A 23,768-nucleotide genomic window follows, 5' to 3' on the forward strand; every position below is an offset into this window, starting at 1 on the left:
TAGAGCCAACAAGTCTTTAAGTCTGAAGTTCCCTTTAAAAAGTTTACATATCTAGTTCAAATGCAGTGTTTTTTCTTTTTTTACTGTAATTTTCATAAATCTGACAGATTGCCTAAAAATAGATCATTATTTTCATGTCTTGTGGTAACATGCCAGCAGGTGTGGCATGAATAAGTCTATTATTGGCGAAAACACACATACACGCACTCATATGAGTCATCCCGTCTAAACTAAAGCACTTTGTCAGGGCTGGTGAGTGGGATGTAAGGTTGGGTGGTGGTGGAGGGGCGGGGGGGGGCGTCCATTCACAGGCACGCCGAGAACCGCGCAGAATCATATAGCGAGGCGCTCTCACTATATATACAAGTCCGGTCAGCACCTCGTTCCCATCTGAAGGTATCCACCAGCACCACCACACGACTGCACTCGTGGGGGGAAAACAAGGAGGACGGCGGGCATCGCGCCAAGCATACCCGGCAAGCAACACACCATCACCGAATTGGATCTCCTGTGCACTTAGTGAAGGTATGGCCAGAAATCTGCGCAAAGGTTCATGCGTAAAATTGTGCGTAAATGCGCATGACGCAGCAACTAAAGTTGTCATGTTTTTTAAATTTTTATTTTCCCATGCAGATTTTTTGTTCGCGCCTGACATGAAGCTCAATTTCCTCGCGACCACCGTGATTCTGCTCGTTGCCTTCCTACCGCGCCGCGAATGTCGGGCTATTGAGAGCCCCGCCGGAGCCTTGCAAAGCCCCAACGCTCAGCAGTTGGAGCAACTACAACAGCAACACAGGTCGGGTCCCATCCTGGAGCGCCTCGGGGAGGAGTACTTCATCCGACTGGGCAACGGAGACCCCAACTCTTTCCCCCCTTCGTCCATGTACCCCCTAGGAGCCGCGGGGCTCTTGAACCGCGCGCTGCAGCTGCAGCTGACTCGCCGGCTTTTGCAAGGCGGCTTTCGACATGACGACTCGGCGGAGAGGGGACGTCGGTCCGAAGACCCGCCCATCTCCTTGGACCTCACCTTCCACCTGCTGCGGGAGATGATGGAGATGTCCAAGGCGGAGCAGTTGGCCCAGCAAGCCCAGAACAACAGAAGAATGATGGAGCTCTTCGGCAAGTGAAGACCAAAGACCCTGAAATCCACCCTTAAAAAAAAAACTATTTATTTTTGTTGCTTTATGATTTACAGCTCAAATGGATGTTAAATTATGAAAAAAAAAAACTTTGTATCCCAAGAAAAAAAAATGCTTTTCCCCCCTGTACATATGACATTTTTTGTTTGTTAATAAACTGATGTGCAAGCAGTCATGTGCAGGAGAACATTATATATTTAAACATATATTTTCTAATAAAAAAAAAAACAACGACAAAGGCACGGATCTACATTTCTCTGTGGAAATCATATGCTCTAATCAATTTCATGTCACTAATATTCTCAGATATTTCATGGTAAACATGATAGATACATTTTAATGCAAATATTTTTTAGCTAATTGCACTTAAACGGCTGTAATTTTAACACTCATTTTTAGTTGAAATCATATTGACAATTCTGATAAGGCAACATACAGTATTTCAATTTTTTTTTTTATTTTTATTTTTTTAAATCCTCTTAAAAATAATGGATAGTCAAATAGCATATTGGTGAAAACACTTTATAACATATTAAAATGTCAAATTTGAAAATCTACATTTTGATCATTAATCTATCTGGATTATAATCCTGACAACCACTTTGAAAATATCATTAAATTGTCCACATATACTGTTCAATAAATAGTATTAAATGATGAATAGAAAATTAAATTCTCGTTAATGTAGAATAAAAGCAAAATCCTGCTGTATAATAATATACATATATTTTTAAATCACCCATTTGCACAGTGTACACAAACTGAGTTGCATCTTTCCGGAGTCTTGCCTACACAAATATCGATTCATATATAATCCAAGTCGTGGGTTAGCACTGCAGGATGCGCTTCAAAAATAATAATAAAGGTGTCATAATACATTCTTTGAAACTTTTTGCCCCCTCCCCTTCCGAGTGACAAGACACTTGGATAGCGTGTTAATGAGGGTGTTAATGAAATGTATATAAGTGTGTATGTGTGTGTGTGTGCTGATCCTTGAGCGACACTGTCCGTGCAGACTAAACAAAAAGGCTGTGAGTCATCCTTCTTTGACTCGAGAATCAGTGCTGCATTGAAAAATGCTCACTTTTCGTCTTATTGAACCCTGCAGTTGCTTTCAAATTCAATGTTGTGTCCCTCACCTTTCAATTTCAACCAACAAATATTAGAAAAATGTGCTTCAAGGTTTTGGTCCACGTAAAGGTCCCAATATTTCTAAAATCTAAAGTAAGCGAGCAACAAAAAACAACTATGTGGCTTCAACACATCCTACGAAAAGACTCACAGGCATGTATTCTTTATCTTCTGAGGAGATTGATTACTGTAATTTCCACACTATAAGGTGCACCTGACTATAAGCCGCAACCCACCAAATTTGGCATGAAAACGGCATTTCTTCATAGATAAGCCACACTGGACTATAAACCGCAGCTGTCCTCACTGTATTATGGGATATTTACACCAAAATATATTAACCGGTAACACTTTATTTGACAGCAGCATCATACGACTGTCTTAATACCAACTGAACCACCATGAACCAATTGGCTGCAAAGCTTCATTGCTTCAAGAAGCTTCATTTGGCCATCACTGCTCCCTAGGGGAAGACAATCAATTAATTGCTAGTTATGGTATGTGGTAACACTTTTTCTGACAGTGGCGCCATAAGACTGTCATTAGACAATCATAATTATGACATGGCATTGTCATGAGCATTAATGTCATTTAGTGTTATCTGGCAAATTATTTCACTTTTGAATTGATGTAAATGATCCAAGCTGGACAAATGGAGTTAGTGACATATTTTAAGACATAAAGACATATTTATGACACTTCATGACTTCTGTCATAAGCATTCAGTAATGCCCATGATAGTGTCATGTCATAATTATGGCGGTCTTATCACGCTGCTGTCAAATCAAGTGTTACCTATTAACCCAAATAAACCAACAAATAAGCTGCATTGGACTATAAACTGCAATTCAAAAGTAGCGGTTTATAGTCCGAAAATTTCGGTAATTAACACAAGGATCTGGATTATTTGCTTTTCTATAGTGTTGCACTGATACCATTTTTTTGGCTGACCGATACTGTACCGATACAATGTTTTTAAAGAATATATATATATTTTTTCTTTTAATACTAAATCACTGCATACTCACTTGGGTGTAAGCAAATTGCTATCATGCTCATTGCCTGCCATATACCGCGCTAGACGTCGAGTCCATTTGAAGTGAGACGGTCGGCAGTAAATAAACATACGTTTACACATGCATAGAACAGCCATAACTAGCCCTGCAAACAGGACTGAACGGGCCTTCCCAGTTTGGCGCAACTCGGACGGCACGCCGCTCAGGGTGGTGGCAGATCGTCCCGCTCTCATCATCTAATGAGGAACTAACATGTGCTTGAAACTCGCCTTTTTTTGTGCGGAACCTCTTTTGTGTTGTGGGCATGGTTGACGGAGATGTTTTTTTTAGGGCTGTCAAACGATTAAAATTTTTAATCGAGTTAATTACAGCTTAAAAATTAATTAATCGTAATTAATCGCAATTAATCGCAATTCAAACCATCTATAAAATATGCCATATTTTTCTGTAAATTATATATATATTCTGTAAAAATAAATTGTTGGAATGGAAAGATAAGACACAAGATGGATATATACATTCTACATACGGTATATAAGTACTGTAGTGGGCATTTCACTCTACTGTCATTTAAATCTGTCTATGCTATCCTCACTCCGAAGCGTCTACTTTTTCCAAAGCTCGACAGCTAGTGAACGACGCCTTAGTAATCAGACTTCTTCCTTTTTCATCTGATTTATTAATAAAATGGCCTCAAACCATTGTTCTCTTTAGACCGTAGTGAAACTACAAAAAAAAAAGTACACAAGCATTGCATTAGCAACAACGTTAGCTTAGCACGCTATACAGGTTCACTAAACATAAACAAAAAGCGTCTCATACAAAAAATATAACATTTCGCTTACTAACATAATCTGTACATTCTTTACAACAACCATACTTACGGACAAATCTTGTCCAAGGATCATATAAGCACAACATTACAACGTAGGCGTCAGCCCGAGACGTCATGCAGCCATATTGAACTGGCAAGAATGCAATAAACCATGTCGCAAAGCGACCACAAGAGTTTGCTGTTAGACAGCACAAACAACCTTGCTGTAAAACTTACCAAAAGGCAGAATACTGTCTGACATGGGACAGTGCGGGACATGTGCGTTAATTGCGTCAAATATTTTAACGTGATTAATTTAAAAAATTAATTACCGCGCGTTAACGCGATAATTTTGACAGCCCTAGTTTTTTTTTATATCTTTAGATAAGAAATACATGAACACACCTAGGTTAAAAAAATCCCTATTGAAGAGGGCCCTACAAAACTAGAGGCGCCACAGAGATGTTCAGTAACGCCCTTATTCAAAGACCAAAATGAATCTTCTAATTGGACCAATTCGACCAAGTGTGTCAAATTTCGTGGCTTTATAAGCTGCCTAAGTCCCTGAAGGGATCCACTTCCTTTTAATGGCGAACAAAGGGTCGTCATGGCAACAAACAGAGAAATGTGGACATGGGCCTTAAAATTTAGTATTACAAAAGGTCTTGTAACTACACTAACCAATCTGAAAGGAACTGGACATGTATAAGTAAACTGAGTGACTTTCTGTTGCCACTAGCTGGCGTTGTAGGGTTGATGCAAATGATCCCTACAGGACCCGACAGGGTATGACGCTCATCAAACACGGGAAGTTGCCGCAGATATGTTGTAAGTTTGTCAGGTTTTGACTGCTCAAATTTTGTGGTGAGACAAATTAGTGACAGTAATTTTCACGTTCATGTTTGGACCCCTCTGCAGCAACAAATCCTCGATATTTTTCATTCGGCAACTGAACACATGTCATAAGTATCCCCTAATGCAGGTTTGAGGTCAATTGAGCACAAGTTCATTCGGTGCCACCCTCCCACTCCAAATGGATAAGACATTTATTTATGATAAGCTCATTTCAATTCATGGCAGAAATATGACCTTTCATCGCCCCTCCCAAAATGGCCTTAGCGCGGCCATGTTGGTAGGGTTGACATTCTCATCAATAATATATTGGCATTCAAATTTAATCAATCTTATTTTTCTCAACCAATTTTCAAAGGATTATTTTATTAGCGACAAAGCATCTGCTATTGATGGCGCTAGACATCCAATCTATTTGAAGTAGCAGGGCTGGTGGTCATCTTGAGTAGGGCAACTAGATCTCGAAAATGATATATCACGCAGAATATTTCTTAGTACTCCTCGATGATGTAATTTTAGTGCAGTATCGGTCCTGACACCAATACGAGTATCACTATTGGTCCATACTAATTTCGCATTACTTTATAGGGGAAGGAAGTTCCGAAATTTAAGTTTTGAGTTGAACTTGTATTTCAAGGCACCACCATAACGTAGATCTGAAGGACTGTGCATCTAGAAATGACCCAGAGGTGCTTTCACAATTCCTTTTTAATAACTTTGAGTGTGATAAGAAATAACTCGAACGTCACAGGGCTTGTTAGTAACGTCTACTTATAAAGTTAGTTTTTAAAAAAGGACAAGTTGCGTATTTTCTAAGGGTATTTTGTGTTTAAGTAGTAAAAACATGAATAACACATCCACAATCACAAGAAAGACGTGGAGAAAACACAGCGGAGGTCAAAGTTCAGTCGATGTGCTGTCTTCGAGGTTAACCTTTGTCATTTTTTCTCCCAAAAGAATCCTGACTGACTTGGAGGAACACTTCAGATGGACGCTACGCTCTTAGCCGCGGCGGATATGGGATTCGTTGGTGCGGTTGCTGCAGCAGGCGGAGGAACGGAAGAGCCGCCGCTTGTGGCTGTTGCGACAATCGGCGCCGCTTCTACTTGTGCCGCTCCTGGCGCTGGTACATCCTCGTCCTCATCATCGTCATCGTCTTCTTCTGTAGAAGAAGAAGCGTCAGAGAGAGCAGTGATGTCACGTAAAATCAGTGTCACTGTCACCTTGGAGGAAGTCGATGCTGCCCAGGACCTTGCGCTCTCGCCGGAAGTCGGCCGTGAAGTGATCCATGTTCTCGTAACCTCGCTCGACTTTGTCCAGGTGGGATGTACTGCAAGCTTCTGCTAGTCTGAGTGCAAAAAGAGGCCATGGTAGCCTGGTAGTGTGGGCTAAAGTTCCTTGTTATTTGGTAAATTATTACCTCGTGTTGGGATTCTACATGTAAGGTTTCTATCTAGTTCAGCTATTCAAGTTCTGCTCTGAAAGTGGGTAAAATAGTACCTGGTGTTGGGCTGGTTAAGGTTTCGACCTAGTTTTGGGGTAAAGTTCCAATCAGAAGGGGATGAAGTTGTACCTGGAATTTGGCTAAATATCTGACATGTCTAGCTAAAGTTTCAGCTAGTCCCGGGATTACCGTAATTTCCCGAACATAACGCGCACTTTTTTCCCCCAAAATGAACTTGTAAAATCATGGTGCGCATTATTCACAGGTACATGGATGGAGACAGAATGATGTAGAAATGTATATAAAAAACGATTTTTCTTTAAATTGACACGGCCATGTTGTGTTGAAGAAACGTATGCGGCGATCCATTGCCGACCATTACGGTACGTTACGTCACCATTTTGTTTTGGTAATACTTCACTCTGATCGGCCGAATGATTTCGTCCGTTTTAAATCCTGCTTTTTTCACTCTTCATAAAGCACAGAATTTAGTTTCTTGAACTCATTTGAGTCAACGTTTATCGCAGCCCTGCAACTCGGACCATAACAAACGTAACACAACACCGACTTCCTGTGTCCGTCAACTATATCTGTCCCTTGGGAAACTCAAACCCAAATAACAATAGTTCCCATTGTTACTGTCGTGTCCACAGCGATGAGCCCTCTTGGATTTTCGAATTACGTTCTCGCTTTCATTTTACTGTATCAATCCATGGAAGAAACATTCATTCATCATGATGAAACGAGCAAGTTATACAGCAGCCTTTAAAAGAAAAGTCACATCTGTTTTGTTTTCTCCTGGATTCTGGTAAGTTGAAGAAGTTATCAGATCATATTATTACTGTACATATTGTCAGTTTACGGTAATGTTTTGAACTACCAATGTGCTATGCTTGTGCTGTGTTTCACCAGTCAGTAAAATGACATTTCTGTATCTGTACATGAGCTCTGTTTTCTTGTATTCTTCTATTTATTGGTGCTAAAATTAGGGTGCGCGTTATACACGGGTACAATAATCTTCCCTAGCTTTTACAAGTAAATTTGGGGTGCACGTTATACACGGGTGCGCCTTATATTCGTGAAATTACGGTATGTTGTGACCTAGATATGGGTAAACTCATACCTTGCCCGTTGGGCTAAAGATCTTACATGTCTAGCTAAGGTTCTACCTAGTACTGGGATTTAGTTTCTGTAACATATTTATGTCACACTGCTTTTGCCATAGTGTGCACTTCCTGTGGCTGTGGTATTACAGTATAAAAGGAATCTCTGTGATGTGTCTGGGGCACATATGCTGAGAAGCATGGTGAATAAAGAAGTGTTGTTCCATTCAAGTCTCGGCCTGACATGTACTTAGATTAAGGAAGTACATAACAAAAAGCGGCGACGAGGATGGGATATCACTTCTTTATTCAGCGTGCTTCTCAGCATATGTGCTCCTAACGGGTCACAGAGATTCCTTTTATACTGTAATACCACACCTACAGGAAGTGCACACTATGGCAACAGCAGTGTGACATAAATATGTTACAATTTAAACTTCAATATGGGTAATTTATTACTAGTTCAGGGCTAAAACACACACAAAAGGTTGCTAGTATTGTGGTATAGTTTTAAATTCTGACCTTAAATCAGGATAAAATTCTCAGTTTTAGTTGTGGGCTAATGTAGAGGTGTTAACTCTTGGCTGTTCTACGTCAAATTTCTATCGACAATTCCTTCCTAGTCTGGACCAATTCTGCAATAAGTTCTTACTAAATCGCTAGATCTTAGGGTAAAGTTCCTTAGTTCTGGATTAAAGTTCTTTGGAAAAATATTTAGTGAGCCATGAACTGTGCAAGGTCTCCTACTTAAAAAGAAGAGAGAGGCCTGTAATTTTCATCATAGGTATTACTTAACTATGAGAGACAAAATGAGGGGAAAACATCCATAAAATCACTTTGTCTGATTTTTAAATAGTTTATTTGCAAATTATGGTGGAAAATAGGTATTTGGTCAAGAACAAAAGTTCGTCTCAACACTTTGATATATTCTCTTTGTTGGCAATGACAGAGGTCAAAACATTTTCTGTAAGTCTTCACAAGCTTTTCACCCACTGTTGCTGGTATTTTGGCCCATTCCTCCATGCAGATCTACTCAGGAGCAGTGATGTTTTGGGGCTGTTGTTGGGCAACACAGACTTTGAACTCCCTCCAAAGATTTTCTAACGGTTTGAGATCTGGAGAGTGGCTGGGCCACTCCAGGACCTTGAAATGCTTCTTACGAAGCCACTCCTTTGTTTCCCAGGCAGTGTGTTTGGGATAATTGTCATGCCGAAAGACCCAGCCATGTTTCATCTTCAATGCCGTTGCTGATGGAAGGAGGTTTTCACTCAAAATCTCACAATACATGGCCCCATTTGTCCTTTCCTTTACACAGATCGGTCATCCAGGTCCCTTTGCAGGAAAACAGCCTTAAAGCATGATGTTTCCACCCCCTTACTTCACAGTAGGTATGGTGTTTGGATGCAATTCAGCATGCTTTCTCCTCCAAGCACAAGAAGTTGGGTTTCTACCAAAAAGTTACATTTTTGGTTTCATCTGACCATATGACATTCTCCCTAGCAAACTTCAGATCGGCCTGGACGTATACTGACTTAAGGCCGAGTTATGCTTCTGCGGCAGACCTATGGCGTCAAGGCAGACCCGATTTACGACCCTCGGCCGTAAGGTGACGTGCACCTTCACAGATTCCTCAATGGGCGTTACGTCAACGTGTGGTGACGTAACACAAATGGACTGTGATTGGTCCGCTCAGACTGTTGTTTCCGGTTCAGCGCGAAATCATTGCCACTTTCAAACATTGTTGTGCTACACGCAAAAATGGACCAAGCTGACGAGAGGATCATCAAAGAGGTCCGCAAGTAGAACAACCTCTACAATGTTTCGTCAAGACATTACAAAGATTGCCTAATGCAGGGGTTTTCAACCCAGTCCTCAAGGCACACTGTGGGTCCTGGTTTTTGTTCCAGCCGATCCAGCAGAGACAGTTGAACCAATGAGGCTTCTGCTAAAACAAGCCACACCTGACTGCAATCAACTGATTGCACTTGTAAAACACCAGATTGGGGAAAAAGTGTTGTCATCTTGTTTGGTAAGAATGAAATCCTGCACCCACAGTGTGCCTTAGTGGAATAGGTTGGGAACCCCTGGCCTAATGGCAAGCAATTCATGGAAGGAAATTGCTGAAAATACAGGGCTGGGGGTCAGCGATTGCGTAAAAAAATGGAAGAACCTCCGAGACAAGTGTGTGTGTGTTTGGAAGCGAATGGCCACACGAAGCTGTGAGACATTCGGCCAAAACCTGCCAGCTTTTTATCACTTTGGTTAGTGCACTTTATCATTTATTGTGTACATATGTTTGCTGTGAGTCTGTGACTTATTTACATTTTACACTTCAAGTATATGAAGAATAAAGCACAGGTTTGGTGTCAAAAGAGTTGTTTTGATGTTTAATTTTCAACAACAGAGTTCACACACTTGATACATCATCACTGATTGAGAGAACCTCGTTGCTTTTATGATAACGTGTTTACCATCAAGGCTTCCAACGCAGTTTGGCAAATCCCATAGCTGCCAGAAATCTGCTATAGCTTCCCACTGGCTGGTTGTAGGACACGGCAAAAAATCGGGCTGGAGGGCTGTCCACAATTCTTTGCAGACCTCAGACAAAACGCTGGACACATTGCTCGACGCCAACTTGAAGCTAGCCGCTTGCTGGCTTCCATCCGAGACTAGAATTCGTAATGTAACTGCCAGTCTCTGTGCGGAATCAACAGTCGGACGGACCACCTGCGCAACCGTCTTCTGTGTCACCTGCACCTTCAACATTTGTATGATCTACATCTGTTGTTTGATGTTGATAACCTGAAGATCCACATTCAAGCATTCCATCTCCGTTGGCATTGTTGTGTAACCGGAGGAAAACTATAGTAGGTCGACAAGAGTCCCCCAAAACCGTACAAACACAATGCCACACCCTTTTAGTGGCTTGGCGGTGAATTACAGAGCAACGCGTTCCGTTGTCGCAGAACTATCGAACGCTTATTGATGCCGTAGGGTCTACATTGTCGCCACGCTGTCACAGCAACGCAGAATCATAACTCAGACTTTAAGCAGGGGGACACATCTGGCACTGCAGGATTTCAGTCCTTGGTGGCGTAGTGTATAACTGCTTTATACTTTGGCCCCAGCTCTGCAGGTCATTCATGAGGTCGCCCCATGTGGTTCTTGTGATAATTTTGACCCCACCGGGTGAGATCTTGCATTGAGACCCAGATCGAGGGAGATTATCAGTGATCTTGTATATTCTCCATTTTCTAATAATTGCTCCCACAGTTTATTTCTTCACACCAAGCCGCTGACCTATTGCAGATTCAGTCTTCGCAGCCAGGTGCAGATTTACATTTTTGTTTCAAGTGTCCTTTGACAGCTTTTTGGTCTTGGCTGTTTGAGTGTGACTGTTTGAGGTGTGTTTGTGGACAGCTGTCTTTTATACTGAGAATGAGTTCAAACACGTGCCATTAATACAGGTAACAAGTGGAGAGGACAGATTAGCCTCTTAAAGAAGTTATGGCTCTGTGGGAGCCAGAAATCTTGCTTGTTTGTAGGTGACCAAATCTGTATTTTCCACCATACAGTAATTTGCAAATAAATTCTTTACAAATCGGACAAAGTGATTTTCTGGATTTTTTTCCCATATTTTGTCTCTCATAGTTTAGGTATACCTATGATGACAATTACAGGTCTCTCCCATCTTTTTAAGTGGGAGAACTTGCGAAACTAGTGGCTGACTAAACACTTTTTTGCCCCACTGGAGCATACTCACTGTTTGAGGAGAGGCTTTGTATTCTGGAAAAGAGAAACAAAATAAAGTCAGCAACCATTGCAAACAGACAATGGGCATTTTTCCGTCCAACCTGCAGGAAGACAGCCATTTCTTGCTCCTCCATGATCTCCAGCCCCTTCTCCACGATCTTGCAGCTCTCCTCCAAGTGGTCTCCGTACTTTCTGGTCAAGCCCCGGATGTAGCTGACCTTCTCTTCCTGCTCTGCCGTCACTTTAACGCTCATGTCGCGCTTCTTGTCCTCAAGGATGGTGTATAGCAGGTCGAACTTCTCACACACGAGATTCTTCTGACGCCGACTATTCTCCTTTTTACGAAATGTTGGAGGAAACGTATTAGGAAACGGTCAAACTGATGTTGATTCATGTGTCGTCTGACCTCTATGGCGCGACAGGCCTCCTCCAGTTGACTGATGATGCCTTGCAACCTGTCGTTGTTGCCTAGCATCATGGCGATACCGTCGTTTAGCTCGGTCTATGTGAAATCAGCCTTTTGTTATTTTTGTTTTGTACTTTTTAAAGTTTATGTGGGGTAGAGCGCACCTTTTTTGTCTGATAGATGCTGTTGATGGGCTGCACTTCGCAGTCCTTGTGCACCCCGAACACCTTACACATTGAGCACGTGGGCACATTGTGGGTCACGCAATAGATGTTGATCTTCTCCTCTTTATGGACGTCGCACATAGGCGCTGCCGCCTCCTTATGCTGGGGCGCTGGCGTGCTGCCACTGTTTTTAATTGACAGGAAGAGCGATGTCATGTTGATAATGTCAACGTAAGTTTATTGACGAGCCGTCGGGGCCCGGTCGAGCATGGCATGCTTATCCCGACGGACCTGCCTGACTCCTGCTTGAACATGTCGATGATGTTCTCTACCAGCAAGTTCCGCTGCAACCCGTAGACACCGTGGCGGTCCAGGATGACCTCGTGCCTACATGACGGGCATTTAAAGCGGCCGCCAGATGCTAACGAGCCGCTGCGGCTGGTCGGAAGGTACGGGTTGGAGGCCTGGAAATGGTGAACATTGGAATATGACCACAGCACAAAGGCAGCAATCAGCACACGACTGCTAAAAGAATATTTTTAATGTGTTGCCACCCTAAAATTCACAAGTCTTTGGCATTAAGAAAACAAACCCGAAAAAAAAAACATAGATCCGATGTACAGTATCTCTTTAGTTGTCATCATGAGCTATTTACGTTCACACAAATGTCAAATGTTTCAATGACACGAGGTTAGCTTAAAGTGCTAAAATGGAGTACTCGTGTTGTCATGTTTCTAATGGATAAGAGAGATTACAAATAGCTGTCAAGAGGTTTGTTTTTTTGTACCTGGAAGACATCGTTGGCACATTTCCTGCAGAGGTTGTGCTGGCAGGGCAGGATGACCACGGGTTTTGTAAACATCTCCAGGCATATGGGGCAAATGAGCTGCTTCTCCAGGTTCTCCATGGCGTTGATATCACTCCTAGGCCAAAAACAAGACGTCAGGAAAACAGCGTGTTAGGAAAACAACACGAGGCCCGAAAGGACTAGGCCCCGGCGGCTTTTTTGTGTGCGTCTCTCTCTTGCTGCTGGTGTCACGTCTGTTTTTAGAAGCTACTGCACTCACGTCAATGCCATTTATACCTTGGCCATATTTGAAACTGAGAAGGGAAGTGGCCGACAGCTGATGACTGCCAGCACCCCCCCTTTATTGACACTGTGAGGGCTTCGTGTAGTGCCTCTAGCTTTAGCCATTAGTAATTGCACTGCTGCAAACAATAACAGCCACCAAAATAATGCCAAAAGTGGGCAGCTGTTCTAACACAATTGACATTTCGACAAGCTAGCTATTGTTTTAGAGGTTATTTATTAAAAGGAGGCTTGTGAATGTCTTGTATAATAAATACTTTGGCCCTGAATACTATTAGTCAATTAATTGAGAACAACCTAATGAATAAACAATTAATCAGTTAATTTAATATAATTAGTTTTTAATATTAAATTAATTATTTGGAGCATTTTTTATGATAACCGTGGTGGGATACTTAGAAGCAAGTATTTTCTGAGGTGGTATTTGGCAAAAAACTGTTTGCTCAATTGTTATTTGAGAATCACGTGAATAGCGTACCGCACGAATGCTATTTTTAGACCGTGGCGTCGCATCATGAAGCGGAAGCGGGACATTATAGACACGCCTTTGATAAACTAGTTTTCTCCAGTAATCTTTCAAAAACGAACATGCCGATCAAACTACAAACGACTCTAGACATTACGACCGTCCCCATATGAAAGATGTTTTCTTCATATGTTTCCCGAAACCAGAGACTCAAAGGTCGGACGTCCGAAAGACCAGTTTAACGCCAGCAAGGTGAAGTTATTCACCGACAAATGACAATCCCGACCCATTGCCTGCCACAACGTCCCCCAAAGAGGTAAGCCATTTTGATATTTTTACTTATTTTTCAGCGTGGCGTTTTGCCGTGCTGCTTCTTTTTTTAACAATGAATGACCTGAAAAACAAAAGTGATATCTGACTGCCACCGTTGTTACCCTTTCTGCTGTAAAGAAACAACTTTAGTAAGGGGGAAGTGTAAATAAATAGAATTAAGATTGTTCGTTGGCTGTCACTGAGTAGAATTTGCGCTCACTACACAAAACTAACAATATAAATTACACTCAAGAAGGGTCAGAGACGTAAAACAATCAGAGGATGTAATATATAAGAAAGACAGGGCATATGGGGGTAAAGGATAGCTTGTTGAAACAGGAGAATGTCATTGTCAGTGGCGTAAGGAAAAAGGTGTGTATCAGCTCGGCTCTTTTTCAGCCTTCACTCAAGCCACCTCTTTAACTGAACCATAGACTTCATTACCTATTGATGTGACACTTCGTCATTCTTTGCGCAATGCCTTACCATAGGGGGCCGAGCTTGAATCTTCATTTAGCAATAGTCAGTCGAAGGCGGCACATGGTCATGTCAAAGCCGGGTTTAAGCTTGGATTTTGGAAGAACTACGAAAGCTGTAGGCTACTGCATAAAAAAACAGGAAGGATTGCCTCAAGAGTGATTTGTTCGAGGATTCAAGGTAAATATTGTATTTTTTCGTACCATGCCTGCATTTTGAAACGTTGTGAAAAAAAATCAATGTGAGAACGGGAACCGCATCGTCATTCTTTGACATAAATATGTAAAATAGATGCGTAACTGACCGGTTTTTAGTTCTTTCAACAAAGAATCTAGACAGTTAGACAGATATCTCGATTCTTGGCAGCAGCATATCGATAACCTTTTGGGATACAAAGTATCACGATATATCAACATTTCGATATTTTGTCACCCCTAGTTTTACGTCCATATCTATAAAGAATTTGGGGATTTAAGCATTTATTCACATGAATTATTGCCAGAAAAGCTTTGTTTATGCCAGGCGGCCGCTAGCCTCATTCGCTAACAGTATATAGCAGTGTTCACCAAAACTGGACCTCGATGCCATCTATCCTGTCATGTTTTGTACATCTCTCTCTCCCCTAACACACCTGAATCAAATGATTATGTCATCAGCAACCTCTCCAGAAGCCTGATAATGATCCTGAATATTTGATTCAGGTGTGTTGGAGGAGGGAGACATGGAAAACACGACAGGAAAAATGGCTTCGAGGTCCGGGTTTAGTGAACCCTGGTATATAGTGTATAATGATTATAAAGGGCTATTCTATTCTATAATAAGTTGTGATTGTATATAGAATTCATTAGTAATCTATTTACATATTATTTATAATTGATTCTTCATGTTTTCCTTAAGTATTAAGTTTCTGATGTTAAATTGAGTGATTTATTAGCTGTTGAAAACTTGCAGTAAATTTAAAAAAAAAATAAAAAAATTAAGTGCCGGTTTTTAGTCAAAAACTTATTTGATATGTTAAATATTGCTATTGATCCTTAAAATATAGGTGATTATCTTTGCATTTGGTGATTTTGGTGCATCTAATGTAAAATCTAAGACTTTTACAACCATTTTAAGTTGTGTTATACTTATATAAAAATTAATCGGGATTTTATAAGGGCACGACTTTGAACTTTTTGATGCCGCTGCTCATGGAGACTATTATATGGATAAGGTAGGTGTCTGTTTTGGTTTTAGGTCGGTAGCAGCTTTGGTTTTGAAAATATTTGAATTTGAAGTTTTTTAAAATAGGCCCAACTGCGAATCGGCCCCGTTTCCCGTGTCATGTCAATAGGTTATGAAGCCTATGACTGAACATTTATCTGTATGTTCTTACACATCTTTACCAATTCATAACACCTGGGACATCATTTTCGGACAGAATTGGTAGGTTTAGCTCTGTAAACATCTCCTTTGCACACTGTTTCCATTCATTTACTATTAAGGACAAACGGTGCTGTGTCCCCCCTTAGCAACAGTTGCTAACGTCATGAATTTTAACGCGAGGAAGTGACGTGTAGCGTGGGGTACGTCATTTAGCATTCCTAGCGTTAGCTTCGCCAGCGACCTAACGTTGGTGGGTAGGGGTTCTTCTGCTCGTTTCAGATACTGTAGTTCTCCGTTTTAAAGTAACTTTTAACAGTTTTTGTGTTATGTACGACATACTCAGCGTATAGGTGAGTGAGTCATGAGAACATTTACAAATAAATGTTGTTTTAAAGGTGGATGCAACAACAACAAAGCAAGCTTTGTTGGAGAGTCTTTCAACACATTAAAAAAGTAAGGTGTTGACGTTTCACTTTTCGATCATGTAGTGGTTAGTGTTTCGTTGGACTAGTGAAATTTAAAAGTACTTCTTGAAGCAGTAAGATTTTCAAAAATTCATGTGTATACCTATATTTAATTAACTTTAAGAAATTTTTTTTTTTTTAAATGGAGAATGCGGGCATCGGTCCCGCTAGCTCTCGCTTGCACCTGCTGCACTCTGCTGGTAGAGTAAACTAAGCCCAAAAAGTAAGCCAATCAGCGCAGACCTCATGGTCTCTGTTGAGCCAATCGCGGCCTGAGCTGGTGGGTTTATTTATCGGCCTTTGTGTCGTAGCTTCATAGCAAGTTGACAGAATTGTTTTAGCACACGGTAAGTTCGAAAATATTTTTCTCTTTTAACAGATAAATATTTAATGCGTACTGTTATACACATTAATGAACTCGTTCATTAAAAATATCGAGTCTCATCATATGTATAACGTACATCTCCGTTTGGTTCAGAGCGTCAAACGGTTCAGCTAACATAAGCTATCATAATGCGTTGATTCAAACCCTTGCTTTAGGAGATTCCGCCCCGCTGAATACAGTACATTATTCACAGTATCGTCATTTTATTATTTATCATCAAAGCTATATTGTGTGCATCCCATAACTCTATGAGACCATATACCCCAACGCCAAAATAAAGAACAAAAAAAAAAAAATGGTATTATACAACCAAGTGCCATTTTTATTAACTCGACGTTATTACGTTATGAATTCATACTAACTATATGTATGTTTATATATATATATATATATATATATATATATATATATGGCGGAAAACACAGACAACACTGAAAAAAGTTTCTGCTCTTGCACTCCTCTTTAAAAGAAACTGCTGTATTTTAAGCCAAAAGAACCGTTGTGTTTGATATAGACAATATGTCTATATGCTGCCATAGCAGATTCATGGCGTATTAAGCCCCAGAACTATTTTTAATTTATCATTTTTACCCTGGAAACCCCCGTTTCCAGACGTCGCGCAACCGCTTTTGTTTCAGCCAAGCCATAAAAGGTAATTATTCAAATTTATTATTTAAATGCCTGTCATTTTTAGCTTAGAATTATTAATTGATGTCAAATATTTTGTTTAAAAAAAAGACCACTTTAAAAAATTATTCAGTCGCATATATATATATATATAAAACGTTTAAACAAATTACGTCAATAAAAAAAATGGTATCTGTAAAAAAGTCACGGATGTCATCCTCATAACTACCACTTAATTGTATTTTTTTTTTTTTGTTTCTGTCGCATTTTCTCCGATATGTTAGATGATAAATAATGGATCCAAACAAAGAAAAATTGAAAAAAAAAAAATGTTTAAAAGGGTAAATATATAAAAAGAAAATCTCCCCAACTCCTTGATGTCTGCGATTTTTGCATCGCGACCCTTGTTATATTACCATGTTTCACCCATAAAATCCCCTCCAAAATCCATCTGTGGCCATTCCCAGCTGTGTCTTGACACTCAGTGATACATGCTGCATGGAGATTTTGGATCGAAACCAAGGAAGTATGTGATATCTCGTTAAAGTCATGGCGTCTTTAATTCTGCTCTCGTGTGCTCTCACCACCTTTAATTCCCCCAGAAAATGGATATTTTAAGCTTTCCAATGATGTATCACACATGCATATCGGACAATTTTGAAAGTTGGCCAAATTGCGAGTCTCAGAGCGGAACTTGAAGTCACCTGAGTGTTTTCCGCCATATGTATACGAAATAAGGTCCAATTCTTCCTAAAACAAGGTGGTTGTGGTTTGGGCCTGCTACTGTCAAGCCAGTTTGGGTAAAATGTTGCCTTTTTGTAAATTCTGACTGCTGAGTATAAAAAGAGAAATATAAATTAAGTGTTTTGATTTATGATTTCAAAGAATATAAATATTTATAGTTGTTTCCTTCCGGTATATGTATGCATACCCTGTTTTGCGCCAAACTCCTCAGGGTCAACTCCTCATGGGGCCGACTGAGGAGGCAAACAGCAGTGAGGTTGCGGTGGCAGGGAGAGCCAGAGCCAGGTGTAAGGAGGAGGTTCTGTCTGAGGCCACTGCCTCTGTGAGACTGAATGGAGGGGTAAGGAGGAGGTTCTGTCTGAGGCCACTGCCTCTGTGAGACTGAATGGAGGGGATCCTGGTGACCAGTTCCTGGTTCTGGCTCACTGCAGGATCCAGTTTGGTAAACACCAGGGCCAGAGGTTCCGGTGGCTGCTGGAGAACTCAGTGGGGTATGCAGTGTATCAGGTGTGCTGCATTATGGAGGAAGAGGAGAGTGTCAACCCGCTGTCAGCCAGTAAGCACCTCTTCCTCAGCTACACCTCTCAGATCAGGGAGGTGGAGGAGGCTGTGGAGTTGTACCACAAAAAAAACAGGTAATGCTGCTGGGGGCCCAGAGGACTAGGGACACTGGATGTTTGATGGTTGAGTTTGGTGACTTCAAGGGCAGGTCCATGAAGGAGGTGTATGAAGACCCAAGCAAGGAGGCTCAAGACTCTCATCACCTACCTGAAGAGGCAAAGGCCAGGCCCAACGCCAACATGGCCCTCTTCCAGGCATAAAAGGTGTCCTGTTTTGAACAACAGCTGTAGAGCCACGTTACCCATCTCCGTTTCACCGCGCAGCCCGAAGACCGCTCTTTACCTGTGGTGAGCATCAGGTGCAGGTCGACGTGTGCAGGTGTGATTGTGACATTTACTTGGTGCTTAGTGTTCTATGTTTTACAGGTAGAGCTGCTGTGGAATTTTTTGAGGAGGGAGATGACCAGGAGATGGTGATCGCGGCAATTTTTTGTGCTATGTACGACATACTCAGCGTATAGGTGAGTCAAAACCTGATTGTGTGAACATTTACGAACCGATGTTGTTTTAAAGGTTGAAGCAACAACAAAGCAAGCTTTGTTATAGAATCTTTACGCTTTAAAAGGTAAGGTGTTGAACAGAGCCGTAGAAAGAGAGTCGCGACACTCTGGTATGTGTGTGTACATATTCCTTATTTTATAGACTGTTTGACCTGAAATGCAAAGAAATCACGTTTAGCAAATATTTTCCGCTTAAGTCAAATTTTGAATATAGCCTCTGATTTTAGCAAAACCAAACATGTACCTTTTTAGAGGCATTTTTCATTTAGTTTGGACCCAAGCAACACAAACAAAATGATTACAAGACAAGAACGAAGTTGTAATATTTTCTGTAACATGGTGTAATGTATAACAATAACTTAATTTTTTTTTGAACAATTGGTGAAATTGGTGTTGTGGTTCATTGTTTACACCTAACATTTTATAGATCAGTGGCCTGCGATGGTTGGTTGTGCAAAATGGTTTCCCCAAAGAACAAGAGCAGCAGAAAAAATGGATGGCAATGGTCAGCCGTCAAAACATGAAATAAAAGGCTTTTTTTAATGTTTTTTGCTATTTGAAAATGGGCTACGTGCCCACAGCCAGCAGGCACCAGCAGCAGTCACCAGCAGAAATAGATCATGAAAATGTGGCCTAAAAAAAACAACATTAAATTAGTTTTTTATTATAAATTTGTGTTTATTGTTTGTTGACATCACTTTTCAATCTATATACAGATTTCTAAAATATAATAGTGTCAAACATTTTGGTGAAAAGAATACAGGTTGTCATGAATTGACTTAGTACTCTTCCATGAGGGCGATACCAGCCATTTGTATGAATGCAGTCCGTCCTCGTAGAAGCCATGTTTGGAACTACCCGAGGCTCCACTTCCCGGAAAACCCGGAAGTAAAATCGTATAATGGATCCCTATGGGAGTGTTGCGACTCTTTATACGGCTTTGGTCTTGAAGTTTCACTTAATTTTTGATTATTAAGTTAGTGGTTAGTGTCTTGTTGGACTATTGAAATTTAAAAGTAGCTTTCGAAGCAGTAAGAAATTCACAAATACATGTGTATACGTATATTGACATGAAAAAAAGAATGGAGAATGTGGGCATCGATCCTCCTACCTCTCGCTCTGCTGCACTCTGCTGGTCGAGCAAAGTAAGCCCAAAATAAGGGCAAAAATAAGCCAATCAGCGCAGAGCTGCGCAAAAGGAAGCCCAAAAAGGAAGCCAACTGACCTATCAGTGCAGACCTCATCTGTTAGCTGCTGCACTCTGCTGTTAGCGCAAAGTAAGCCAATCAACGCAGACCTGATGGTAAAGTAAGCCCAAAAAGTAAGCCAACTGACCTATCAGCGCAGGCCTCATGGTTTCTGTTGAGCCAATCGCGGCCTGAGCTGATGGGCTTATTTTTTGGCCATTGTGTCATCGCTTCATCGCAAATTGTCATAACTGCTTTAGTTAACGGTAAGTTAAAAAATATTTTTCTCTGTTAACAGATAAATGTGTAATGCGTACTGTTATACTCGTTCAGTAGAAATACTGAATCTCATATCTATAACGTACATCTCCGTTTGGTTCAGAGCACCAAACGGTTTAGCTAACATAGGCGATCATAATGCGTTTATTTAAACCTTTGCTTTACGGAGATTCTCCCCCGCTGAATACAGTAAGTACATTGATCACAGTACCGTCATTTTATTTATTATCATCAATGCTATATTGTGTGTATATTGTGAAGAGATAGGCTTCAGCTCAAGCTCCAGCACATGTCCCCACTACTGCTGCCTCTGCTGCTCCACCTGCTGCCACAGCTGGCTGCCACTGTGAAGGCCCTGTTGGCTCGTGGGACACATCTGTCTGCATCACAACTGGCACAGAAGCTAATGTGTCCAGCCAAACTCTTTAAGTATTCAGGTGATGTGCATGTATTACAGTTATTACTGTGTATACCAAATATACTTAAAAAGACATCCTGTTTTGAACTACAGATGCAGAGCCACGTTACCCATCTTGGTCTCAGCGTGCAGACGGAAGACAGCTCTCTACCTGCGGTGAGTATCAAAATAGTGGTAACTGTTATGATGGACTAGTGAAATGTTAAACTAGCTTACGAAGCTGTAATAAATTCAAAATACATGTGTATATGTATATTGAATGAAAAGAAATAATGGAGAATGCGGGCATCGATCCCGCTACCTCTCGCATGCTAAGCGAGCGCTCTACCATCTGAGCTAATTCCCCGTGCCCCATGCTTGTGGAGTGTTGCCCCTACATCATCGTCAGAATACACTGTGCAGCAGTAAAGATTTTTACTTATTGTTACTTATTATTGTCTTCTTATAGCTAATCTTACAATGCCACTGAAGTAATGTTTTATTGACAGGGTGTCCATGACTGTGTGTTACGATCTCCAAAATATATAAATGTTAGCTAGGTGTTTAGCTCCTTCGATAGCTCAGTTGGTAGAGCGGAGGACTGTAGAGGTCTTTCTGACACTGATATCCTTAGGTCGCTGGTTCAAATCCGGCTCGAAGGAATCATTTTGCATGATTTGTAATAAATGCCCAAGTGCTAGACACTGTGCATTCTTATAAAATCAGATTTTTGTCAAAATTTCTGATTACTGATCATAGCGCATTCAGAACATCGTATCCATTATGTACTAATGACAGATATGTAATGAGTGAGCCGTAATGTGTTTATCCGAGTGAAAGCTGCTCACGTAAGTGCTATTTACATAAGTGCATGGAAGTCACATCATGAGCCGAAATTAAATGTAGCCTCTCGTGTACAGCAATCACATTTTCTCGTGGCAACATGATGTTGGAGTGTTATGTCTATATTCTACTAAATCTATGTAGTGTATATGCACGTAAATATAACATTTGCAACTTGAATCTGCAAATTCAAAACACATAGTGATGCTTCCATATTTTAGGATTTACGGTTTCATCTGTATTTTAGCATCGTAAAACTGAGTTTGGCTGAGAAAAACGGTGAGGTAGTGCCATCTAGTGGTAAAGAAAGCAAAAACATTGTGAAATCAGATTATGGTCTATATTTAAATGAATTAACATTTTAAACATAGATCTTATAATTACGTATTGATTATGTATATATATTTTAAATTGAATAATTGATACTTTAATGTATTTACCATCCGCGTTTTAATGATTAATTTACTCATCTGATTCCAGAATTTGATCCAAGCTGTATTTTGCCACCAGATGGCGTAACAAGCCCAGGTGATGAATTGGATTGGACGTTTCTCGTCGACAATGGCTGTTAATACGCAAACATATATCCATCTAATTTATTTAGATCATTCAAACTTTGCTGTAGTAGAAATTAAATGTACATTTTGCAAGGTTGCTGAGGAAACATTAACTCATTTTATTGGTGATTGTCCTTTTCATTCAGATTAACAATAAAAATATTACATATTGGCAAGATACAGTAATCAGCAAAATCATGGTCTTTTTATACTGCTAGACAAATTTCACATATTCAAAGCTAAATTCTGTAAATTTTCGTCAAGTTTCAAAGTGCTTTTATTTGAGATTAATCGTTACTATGAGCCTCTTTACCAAAAACTCAAGTCAAATTGCAAAAAATGTCTCACCATTTGTTGTCAACTAGCTTCAGGTATAATAATCTTGATTTTCTTTTATAGTAATCCGTTAGATGTTCGGCCAACGGTACAGAACGGCAACTCGGCAAAGTTGAATGACTCTCGCATCGTCGCGAATACCGACCGAATCAATTACCGTTGCGAAACCTCTTGGGATTCTTCCTTCGCACCCCTCGAGGGAAATCAGCAGGTACTCAAAAAGCTCCCTAGCCTTACTTGGCGGTGGTGCATTTGCTTTAATTAATTTTACTTTCTGGAAATGGACTTGAGATGTCGTAATGACATATCCCGGCCGGGAAAAAATACTTCAACTTTCACCATTGTCAGGCCTGAGGTGACCTTGATCTGGAAATTATCTGTATGTGTGTACTCTGGTTTCAATATTGAGCAAATATTGTAATTCAAGATTGTTAAGATCTCTCAAAGCAATCCTGCACCATCCTTCAGAGGCACCCGGAAATTGTAATCTAGCCAATTTTAACATTAATCCGATGCTAAAATGATACTCAAAAGCATCATTACACATGAATAACGCAACATCAATGTCCAATATGAGCAATGTTCATTTAATGTGTCTTTTCAGACATTGGGCCATGTGCTCGATCGTTCCTGGCAAGCTGCTTTCAGACATGAAGGCTGAGCATTAGCGTGCTCGTTAGGGGTAGACCGTAAAGTCAGACTGAACAGTAACACATTCTTAATAAAAACATCAGCTCGCATTGTTGTCATATGATAGCTACCTTATTAGCCTCTATGTTCTCAGCGATACTACGATACTACCATCAGCGATAGCAACCACTAATGATACAGAATCGTGACTGGGTCACCAGACGATACATTTTTATTTAAGGTTGGAGTGAAGTGAACCCTGTACTGTTGTATTCACAGACATACGTGGCCGAAAATGTCATTCCATGTAAATGACTTTCCAATATATGAATTTAAAATTAAGACTTTGCCGGTAAAATGTCTGTAAAAGTTGTAAAGCGATACAACAAACAACAAAAATGAATGAAATGAACATCTTTTTTTAATATAATGGTTCAAAATTAATTTTCGAACAGATCATGTGACTAGCACCTTAGAGACTGTCATTTGCTTTGCTTAGCCAAAACCACCAGAGGACAGAAGAAACAAGATGAATATATGTTTTTTATTTTCAAACATAAGCTTGAAGATGTGGACCATGAAACGCCGGAGACCACTGCCAAAATGATAAGCAGAGTTTCAGTTTGTCCCACTAAAGATGCTAATTGTACAACAGAGCCACAACTTG

The 23,768-nt window shown here is 40.5% G+C and overlaps 3 protein-coding genes and 2 non-coding genes across 16 annotated transcripts in view; 3 read left to right on the plus strand and 2 right to left on the minus strand.

The window, feature by feature from the left end:
- crhb (corticotropin releasing hormone b) overlaps window positions 1-1,396 on the plus strand; it is a 57,337-nt gene extending 55,941 nt beyond the window's left edge. For 4 of the 5 annotated variants that reach the window (XM_057824847.1, XM_057824848.1, XM_057824846.1 and 1 more), the window contains 2 exons: window positions 397-525; window positions 634-1,396. In XM_057824847.1, coding sequence (XP_057680830.1) covers window positions 654-1,127 — 474 coding nt within the window. In that variant the 5' untranslated portion in view covers window positions 397-525; window positions 634-653 and the 3' untranslated portion in view covers window positions 1,128-1,396. The remainder of the gene's footprint in view (window positions 1-396; window positions 526-633) is intronic. The other variant, XM_057824850.1, reaches the window with a different exon arrangement.
- Window positions 1,397-4,847: 3,451 nt separating this feature from the next.
- On the minus strand, window positions 4,848-12,930 carry trim55b (tripartite motif containing 55b). The gene is made up of 8 exons (XM_057824844.1): window positions 12,610-12,930; window positions 12,114-12,286; window positions 11,823-12,006; window positions 11,659-11,754; window positions 11,354-11,587; window positions 11,263-11,285; window positions 6,176-6,300; window positions 4,848-6,114 (listed from the first exon to the last, which is right to left on the minus strand). The coding sequence occupies exons 1-8, from the start codon at window positions 12,727-12,729 to the stop codon at window positions 5,936-5,938; spliced, it is 1,134 nt and encodes a 377-aa protein (XP_057680827.1). The 5' UTR covers window positions 12,730-12,930; the 3' UTR covers window positions 4,848-5,935.
- A 572-nt stretch (window positions 12,931-13,502) lies between these two features.
- pde7a (phosphodiesterase 7A) overlaps window positions 13,503-23,768 on the plus strand; it is a 47,256-nt gene continuing 36,990 nt past the window's right edge. For 3 of the 8 annotated variants that reach the window (XM_057824271.1, XM_057824274.1, XM_057824276.1), the window contains exons 1-7: window positions 13,504-13,694; window positions 15,928-15,985; window positions 17,964-18,092; window positions 18,184-18,387; window positions 18,457-18,660; window positions 18,739-20,775; window positions 20,850-20,912. Coding sequence is in view for 6 of the 8 variants with exons in the window: in XM_057824274.1 (XP_057680257.1) it covers window positions 20,850-20,912 (63 nt within the window). In the remaining 2 variants the exon portion in view is untranslated. Of the gene's footprint in view, window positions 13,695-15,927; window positions 15,986-17,963; window positions 18,093-18,183; window positions 18,388-18,456; window positions 18,661-18,738; window positions 20,776-20,849; window positions 20,913-22,151; window positions 22,683-23,768 lie in introns of those variants that run through there. The other 5 variants (XM_057824275.1, XM_057824277.1, XM_057824269.1 and 2 more) reach the window with 5 other exon arrangements.
- On the minus strand, window positions 21,030-21,102 carry trnaa-agc (transfer RNA alanine (anticodon AGC)). The gene has a single exon. It is a non-coding gene; the product is annotated as a tRNA-Ala (tRNA).
- On the plus strand, window positions 21,306-21,397 carry trnay-gua (transfer RNA tyrosine (anticodon GUA)). Its single transcript is given in 2 exon segments — window positions 21,306-21,342; window positions 21,362-21,397. It is a non-coding gene; the product is annotated as a tRNA-Tyr (tRNA).

This window comes from Corythoichthys intestinalis, chromosome 20 (genome assembly GCF_030265065.1).
Source record: "Corythoichthys intestinalis isolate RoL2023-P3 chromosome 20, ASM3026506v1, whole genome shotgun sequence".
NCBI lineage: Eukaryota > Metazoa > Chordata > Actinopteri > Syngnathiformes > Syngnathidae > Corythoichthys > Corythoichthys intestinalis.

Bases quoted from the DNA above. Each gene is read 5' to 3' on its own strand.
- trim55b (XM_057824844.1), bottom strand. From the start codon at position 12,729: ATGGAGAACCTGGAGAAGCAGCTCATTTGCCCCATATGCCTGGAGATG. The intron at 11,755-11,822 runs GTGCGCTCTACC...GATTTCACATAG, and splicing joins GCATCTATCAGACAAAAAAG to ACCGAGCTAAACGACGGTAT. The intron at 6,115-6,175 runs GTGACAGTGACA...CTTCTTCTACAG, and splicing joins CAGCATCGACTTCCTCCAAG to AAGAAGACGATGACGATGAT.